We start from the raw sequence: 8,702 nt of genomic DNA on the forward strand, positions 1-8,702 counted from the left end.
GATTTAAATAACAATATTAAACCTTCATTATTTGGAAAGCATGGAATTAAAACACACTCTCTCTCTCCCCCCTCTCCCTCCCTGACCTTGTAGAGGTCATTCAGGGCATCCATTATTAAAGTGACTAAACAGATAAATAAGTGACAACATATCCTATGAGTACTGGGGACTAATATATACTAAATTGCAAAAGTATGCAATAGTTTTGTGTGTGATCAAATATCTTTATAGTTTTTCTAAGTGTTTCTACTAGTCATTTTTTCAATTAATGCCTTAATAAAGAGGTCACTAAGCCAGTCTGCCTAAATGCAGACTTCTGTTTTCTCAGAATAACTCTTTTGGCCACTAAAATAGTTCCTGCAATCCATTTCTTGATGGATTACCATTTCTAGTATAATCAACTCATCCAGCACCCCAAGAACACACAAGCTTGGAAAAGGAAAAATAGTGACAGTTTTAGAGAGAGCACTGTGTATGGTGTTCCAGAACACCTGCATTTTTGACAGGTGTAGAGGATGTGTGAAAGGTTGGCATGTGGCTATTGCATCTCCAACAGTTGTGAGTTGCCAATCTAGCCTTAAATAAATGTTCTGGAGTCCAGTTGTACCTGTTTAATATCTTATTCTGGAAAAATCACAAGGATGAAAAACTTGAAGTATCTTTCACATTAAGCCACATAGCCTTCCAGGTTTCTGTTGTGATAGTAAGACTAAGTTCCTTTTCCCATTTTTCTTTGAGACTGACTTCTCTAAAATTTCTGTGCATTTGTGTAAATTCTGTTTTTCAGTATGGATGTCCTGTGAATTTTCACTACAATTACATATTCAGCTCCCAAATCTCAAAGTGAGATATACTTGAGACACAAAATTTTGATCTAGCATGAAACTCTTCCAGAGGAAAGGGATCTTAACCGGTCTTCCATCAAATAAGGGATGAGTCACTATGTACCCTTAACCAATGTGTATAAATTGAATTTATATTTACAATGAAATATTCAGCTCAGGTATTGATTTATATTCCAGTGTTGTGTCTAACAAAAGCCAGAACTGTATTACATTACATTTCATATGTTAGGGTGTGTGAAAGCTCCCAATGTTTTTGTGAAAATATCCCTGGACATTAAATGGAAAGATCTAAGTAGGGATTACTTTTAATTAAGATGGAACTGCAGTACTCAACATTTTCTTTGCTGCTATTCTGCTTTTCTTTTTCCTTGCTGCTAATTGGATTTAAGGCCGTTCTGGTTACTATGGCATCCCGTGAAGAGATTACTCTTTATGAAGATGAAGTAAGGTAAAAAAAACAAAACCCCAAAACACTGGTCTGGAAAGATGTCTGCAATTTGAAATTTAATGGTCGTTTGTGATCAGATCTATGAATGTGCAGATTATTCTCTTTAAACGAATAGTGCATCATAATACGTGCATGCACATACATATCAGTTATTACCTAACCCAGTGGTTTTCAACCTTTTTTCATTTGCAGACCCTTAAATTTCAAAGGGAGGCGTGGACCCCTTTGGAAATCTTAGACATAGTCTGCAGCCCTCTAGGGGTCCGCAGACCACAGATTGAAAATCACTGACCTAATTGCAGGGTTTTTTTTTACTTAGTTACACTTTTTGTGTTATATTTATTAAACAAACTTACGGTTGAGTTTAATAGACTAGAAAAGATTTACAGTATTAGCACAAATGGTTATATAAATTCTCTGAAATGTAAAAACCTAAAATGATTTGTAATGGGTCAGTCAGTTTTTACTGTAGGTTAGAAGATGCCAACAAACAAGATAATTTACTGATGAGCACGAGGAATTAGGTAGTTTTGTAACTACTATTCTTCTGTAGTTAGTTTTAGCACTTACATGGATGTATATAGTATTTGTCAAAGTAAAGCTATATGTTTGCCTATTTCTGTTCTAATTTTTGTGGTCAACATAATTTCATTGTGTGCTTCTTAATTTGTTTCAATTTTAAACTTTTTTGCTATATTTGATTGTGGGTGAGAAAGTAAATAAATAAATGCTAAACCAATCTTTCCTACAGCTAAGTCAGCTCTTGATCAGGATTATTTTTAATTAGTTAAAACTGACATAACCTGAAGTAATAAAACTTTGAACAAAATATACCGCACATTAATAGAAGAATAAGTCTTTAAAATTGTTATTCCCTCAGGTCTCGCTACGGCTACCTGGAGAAGATGACAGATCTGGTGGCTGTATGGGAGGTTGCTTTAAGTGATGGTGTTCACAAGATTGAATTTGAACATGGAACTACATCAGGAAAACGTGTTGTATATGTAGATGGAAAGGTAAAATTAACATGTGCAAAACACTCAATACTTACGTAAATGCATCTTTATGTGTGGAAAGCACTATGACTAGTTAATCACAATAGTAAATAGAACACAGGCTTTTTACCCTTGTAACAAAGCTAACTGAGTAATACTTAAAAGGAAAGAATATATTTCAGGCTGCAATATTGTACCCTGGGTTTGCAATCCTCATCTTCCAGATATTATCCCTTTGGCACAGCATGGCTGATAGCTTGCTGCCTTATTGAGAAATAGTAGTTCTACTTGCATTACATGTGAGAATCGTTGGTATGGCTTCTGGCATCTAGTGTTCAGTACTAACATTAGACTCTACCAATATCTGATGCCATTCCCTGGTAGTGCTTCTCCGGTTTCTTATTGATCTGTTCACAGTATAAGAAGGGCAGGGCACCATCCACTAGGCTGTCCTTTGTCTGTCTGTGTCTCTCTCCTTGTTTGTCTTGCAGCAGTGGTAATTAATAGGCAGACTGCAGGCCAAATCCGAACTGCCAGATGCTTTTGAACAGACCCTGACATCTTTTTATTTACTTATCTTTCTTTATTATTTTCTCTGGAGTCTAGACCTTGACAAAAAATAGACACCCCCGTCTTACAGTATGAGTTTGTAGAAATACTAACAGGTGATGTCTGATACCTGCCATGCACTCTCACATGCTACAGCTCAGATCCATACAAATGCATCCTTGTGTTTACAGAGAACCCCACTGACATTAATGAGACTATGCATATCTCACTACAGGTCCTGGATCTGATACTGTGACAATAGTTTGCACCAGTTCCTCCATTTGCTGCTTGGCTTGATATTTTCCGTAATGAGACAAAAATATTTGACTTTTTATTAACACCCATTTTCCTCTTTTTAATTATGTTATTCTTCAGGAAGAAATAAGAAAAGAGTGGATGTTTAAACTAGTGGGTAAAGAAACATTTACAGTTGGAACAGCCAAAACAAAGGCTACCATTAACATCGATGCAGTCAGTGGTTTTGCATATGAGTATACCTTGGAGATCAATGGGAAAAGCCTCAAGAAGTACATGGAGAACCGGTCAAAAACAACAAATACTTGGGTATTAAGCTTGGATGGTCTGGATTGTAGAGTTGTGTTAGGTGAGTTAATATATTGAGTCAGTTCTCATCACTGCTTTTTATATAATCTTATATGCCTTTTTTAGGACTTAGGAACTCTGGGTTCAAGTTCCTGCTTCACCACAAACTTTCTGTGTGACTTCTGTCAAGTCACTTGGGGAAAATTTTCAGAAGTATTTAGAACCTACTTTTGCATCTGGATCTTTATCTTGATGCCTACTCCCAATGGGGAATAACTCTTAACTGAAGGTAGTAACCATGTTACCCTAAGTTTGTCTTGTTTAATGTGACCATTTAAACAGCTAGCCTATTTCTAAAATGGCCTTTTTGAGAAGCATTACCTCTTCCTATGGTTGAATTGTGTCTTTTAATTTATTTTAATTAACACGGGAAATGTTTTGGATCAAAGATGTGTATTTATATTTGCATTTTAGCTTGATATTTACATAAATAAATAACCCTTCCCCCCACATTTTAGTACCAGGCAGAGGGCTCGCATTAGGGACTTGATCCTTATACTCATTGAAATCAGTGGCAAAGCTCTCAATTGATTAATGATGCAGGGTCAGGACTAGGAGAGGAGAGGCCTGGAGACATGTTTTCTTCTAGAGGCTCAAGGATAGAATGACTGATAGCACCAAAAGCTGTACTAAGATTAAGTAGTATGAAAAGAGAGGGGGATCCATGAGTAAGAGCCAAATCCTGCTCTTTTGATCAATTTAAGTGGCATGAGATAGGCAAGCAGGATTTTGTCCTACGATACTAACCACTCTCAGACAAAGGCAGTTTCAGAAATATGAAATTTAGAGTGAACTTACTCCAGGAGGTTATGTTGGGTAATGTAACCAAAAGAGTGCTTTACAACAAACAAAAATTAATAAGTGTTTAATGGCAGCCTATTTTCTTCTAATAAGGAAGGTGCGTGAGGTTTCAAAAAGATTTAAGAATGTGAAAAGTTTGAAGGGTAATTAACAAGCTGTGTTGAGTTAGAGGGACACCCCTCCCCTCCCCCAAAAAAAGAGGTTAGGTAAAAGAATTTTAAATCATGGTAATTTATTTACTATTCAGTAACTCAAAAATCATTTGTTTTTATTTTTTTCAAACTTTGCAGAAACAACATTTTTTGGTTTCAGAAAATCTTGACATTGATTAAACCATTTTTTGGAGGCAAAAATGAGGCTCTCTAATAGAAGCTGGTTGTAACCATATGAGAGAGTCTCTCCTTATGAAGACAAACTTTGTAATTCCGGATGTTACTATTTATCTGGAACACATTTATGGAGTTATAGCTAAAATTTCATGGCAAACATTTGGAATTTCTATATCTTTTTGGTCTATAAAGAGGCATGCAACTTTTGTTCTGTTTTCTCATTTTTATAGAGAAGGACACTATGGATGTCTGGTGCAATGGTAAAAAAATGGAAACAGCGGTATGTGATCATTTACAAAGGCTTTTGTTTAAGATACTTCTGATTTAACAACTGAAATAAAACATACCACAGTTAGAACACTAATATTGACATTGTTTCAGTGAAATAATTCAGATGCTGTGGGGAAATAGCTGTGGGCCTTTTAAGTAAAGTATTTTGTGGAGGAGGAATAGGGAGCCAACTGAATTGCCTATGGATTATGGAGCTAGCCAATTCAAATCTACCCAGGTCACTAGTAACTGAATGTTAAGCATTTAAGGCCTGATGTTCAGAGTGGCATAAAAATCAGATTACTTTTTCATGCCTCTAAATGGTCCCTCCAGTTTAGTGTTTAGGCATCTTGACAGAACAGTGTAGGGAAGTTTGCCATGTTGTATCTATTCCTGTGAATAAGAAGAAATCCTCAGTCTGTCATTTTGGTAATCTTACTCTTACTGAAAATTAGAGTAAAAAGGAAAAAATATATATATTCTGCATCTTTCCCTATGCAGAGGTCTGCAAAACCTATTTCCTCACCAGACATTTGATCCTGCATCTGTTACTGCCATGAGTAGTCCTACTGTATTAAATTAGAAAGGGTAGAGAAATGAGGTCTTAATTTTGCTATACTTTGAAACTATTTTTCACCACGTTCCCAAGCATTCTTCTTCCACAAACTGCTAACAGTACAACCTTCTGCCTCCCTTGGAGCACAAATTCTGATTTACTACTCCAAGCATTCTCAATCTTTTCCATACTGTCATTCCCCATTATAACAGAAAAAACATTTGGGATTCCCCTCCCATCTAACTAGCCAGAAAGGAAGGGGGGGGGGGAGAGTGGTTGAGTCCCCATGAAACCTGTTTGCAACCCCTAGATTGAGAACCCATGCACTATTCCTAGCACATGGGTTCTTAACCTATTAACTCCTGCAGGTAGTGTGCCTACATGATTGCCTGCCAAACTGTGCTTATATGTTAGGACAGCATTCTGGTCTCTCATTGTATCAGAAGATAGATTTAAACTCAATTTGGCCAAGATGGCATAATCCAAAATAGGAGGTGTAACACCTGGAATTCTTTAAGCATCTGGAGTACAAAAATACTCCAGAGTTGTTAATTCAGGCACACACGAAGCACTTTGAACAGCTTAAGTTCCATTTAAACCGTATAGACCCTGTAAGCCTTGTGATAAAGATCTTATTCAAGTCCTTTGAATTAATTTATGGCCAAATTCAGCTATGGTGGAAACCAGTACAAGTCAATTGACTTCAAGTAGAATTACAATAGAACCAAGTTTGGCCTGTTTTAATTAACTTTATCAGTCACAGTGCTAGCTGAAATTTTTCAAATGTCACAAAACCCAGTATTTTATAAAACGTCTTTGTCTTTTTTGGACCAGGAAACAGCCTGATTGTAACATATATAAATCAAAACTGCTGCATAATCAAATGCGGTGACCAAACAAGGCATATTACGGAATTTTCAGCTTTACATTTTCCACCTTGTCCCATATTTCTCAGCCACCAAATACCTATCAGGTCTTTTCTAATTACTGGAGCTGCAGGTGCACCGCACCTCTGAAAATCAGATCATAGATGCCTTAAGAACACTGCAGTATTTTGTTAGTCAACCATATTGTTCCTTTTCATGATATTTTGTCTCCCCACCATAGGGTGAATTTGTAGAAGATGGAACAGAAACTCACTTCAGTGTTGGTGATCATGACTGTTGCATTAAGGCGGTCAGTAGTGGAAAGCGAAGGGAAGGAATCATTCATACTCTTATTGTAGATGACAGAGAAATCCCAGAGGTTTTGGAGTAGCCTGGAGTTAATCTGTTATAGAAATAAAGATCAGGGATTTTCAATTACTGTGGTAATTAATGATGTTACTATGTACTTCCAGGTACATTTAGTTTGTGCTTTTTATTTTCTGGTTACTGTATATGAAATTATAATAATCTTTTTGGGGACCAGATGAAAATATCCAATTATGTACAGCCTCAGATATTACCAGTTCTTTTGTAAACTATATAAATATATAACACTAAGTATAAGGAGGGGAAGGTGGACTTAAGTAGGAATTGTTTACAAGGAAATCTGTGTTACAATAATAAAATGCAAAATAAATAAGCAGTGTAATATTGAATTTTGAGAAGTTTAACTTGATGTGGTTTTCTTCTCATGTTCTGCATTCAGCTGCTCTGCACAATTTTTACAATAGTACACCCAGCCCTGAGCTATTTTTTTATTGATAAATGTTTCTTGTAACATGCTAATGTCACTTTAAAATTCCTATGGTTGCAGTTAAGACAATAAATAGCTATGTAATTGCTAAAATTAATAAAACAAAATATTGAAAATTTAGATATTCCATATTTACAACTATACTAATATATACAACTCTTATTAAGACTAAGGGGGGAGAGAAATGTACAAAAAAAGGGAATAGACAATCTCACTAGTTTGTCTAACATCTGTACATTAAAACTGTTGTAATGATTAAATAGCTTCTGCATTCCAAGTAACTATTTACTTTTAAAAATTCACTGTGGTGCCAATACACTTTTTAAATGAAATATTTTGATGAAAAGTGACAGTAATATGAAAGCTCCTACCAATCCAGCATTTAGCTAAACAAAACTTAAACCTACATTGCTGGGTGAACAAGGGAATACATGAAAAATCAATGGAAATGAAAGGGGGGGAATCTGTTGGCCAAGTGGAAAAGCTAAATTAGGAGTGGAATGTTTGTGTTTTCAAGCTTATAGGATGGTATTAAACTGTTAATTTTAACAAAATATAAAGAAAAATTATTTGAAAGTGCACCTAGAGTACGTTAAAGATGTGCTAACTCACATAGTATGTACTGAAGTCCTTTTGTGAGACACAATAGCTTTATAAAGCATTGATATCTTCATGCTTTAGGTTTCAGACTAGTGTGTCTAATGCATTGCTATAGTTATGATTGGGATGCCTTTTGTTCCATACCGTTTTGTTGTATTAAACTGTAACAAAAATAAAAATCCTTTGTCTGTAGATACTTGTTTCTTTTCAGTCCAAAAGCAGACTTTATATTGGACGATAATCCCTTTGACTGTTGCTGAACTATTACAGCATCACAAGCTGTTTTAAAAAGTTGATTTTTTTTTGGTCAGCAGGTATATAAACCAGTTTTAAATTAAAAATTCGTAGTAAAGATGTATGTAGTTCTTGGTGGTCATAACTGCTCAGGCAATAGAGATTGGGCCAAGTTCTACTCTTACTTTTATCAGTGCATAGAAGTTAAGGGGTTGCCCAGATGTAACTAACAGCAGAATCTGGGGATGTTATAAATGTTGCAGACTACAGAGTCTTTGTTTTAAAGAAAAACATGAATGCAAACCAGTGCTTGAGATTTGACTTAACTAGAAGTCTTTTCCTTTGAGCCCTCAGTTCAAGTCCCGTTCCGGCAACTGGTCTTACACCCAGGGCTTGTACTTCTAGCTCCATTAAAATGACCTGGAGGGGTTTGAGCCTTTACTAAGAAACAATTTTGCAAGTATCTGAGGATATGGCTAAGCTGATTTTTTTTTTAAATCATTTCATAGCCTTTCCCAGACCATAACTGCAAAGTACAATTAAAAAGTTTCAGGCCACAGGCCCCTCCCAGCTATCCATAAAGCAAGATCATAATCCCCCTGAAACCTGTATGTGCCCCCCTGATTGCTAGTCCCGGGTTCAGAACTCATGCTTTATTTCATAAAATCTTTCATAAAAGGCCATGCTGAATATATCATGATAGCTAACTGAAGTTTGACTATTGTCAAAGTCAGGAGCCTTAATGTCCTGTTAAGAGGAGGAGAAAAATCAGAACACATCAACAGATTGATA

General features: G+C 35.9%; 1 protein-coding gene across 2 annotated transcripts in view; it reads left to right on the forward strand.

The window, feature by feature from the left end:
* FAIM (Fas apoptotic inhibitory molecule) overlaps positions 1-7,868 on the forward strand; it is a 9,050-nt gene extending 1,182 nt beyond the window's left edge. The window contains exons 2-6 of one of the 2 annotated variants that reach the window (XM_039494501.1): positions 1,235-1,293; positions 2,174-2,309; positions 3,213-3,441; positions 4,801-4,850; positions 6,504-7,868. In XM_039494501.1, coding sequence (XP_039350435.1) covers positions 1,250-1,293; positions 2,174-2,309; positions 3,213-3,441; positions 4,801-4,850; positions 6,504-6,653 — 609 coding nt within the window. In that variant the 5' untranslated portion in view covers positions 1,235-1,249 and the 3' untranslated portion in view covers positions 6,654-7,868. The remainder of the gene's footprint in view (positions 1-1,234; positions 1,294-2,173; positions 2,310-3,212; positions 3,442-4,800; positions 4,851-6,503) is intronic. The other variant, XM_039494500.1, reaches the window with a different exon arrangement.
* Positions 7,869-8,702: the final 834 nt, after the last annotated feature.

Source organism: Mauremys reevesii, linkage group 11 (assembly GCF_016161935.1).
Source record: "Mauremys reevesii isolate NIE-2019 linkage group 11, ASM1616193v1, whole genome shotgun sequence".
Taxonomy (NCBI): domain Eukaryota; kingdom Metazoa; phylum Chordata; order Testudines; family Geoemydidae; genus Mauremys; species Mauremys reevesii.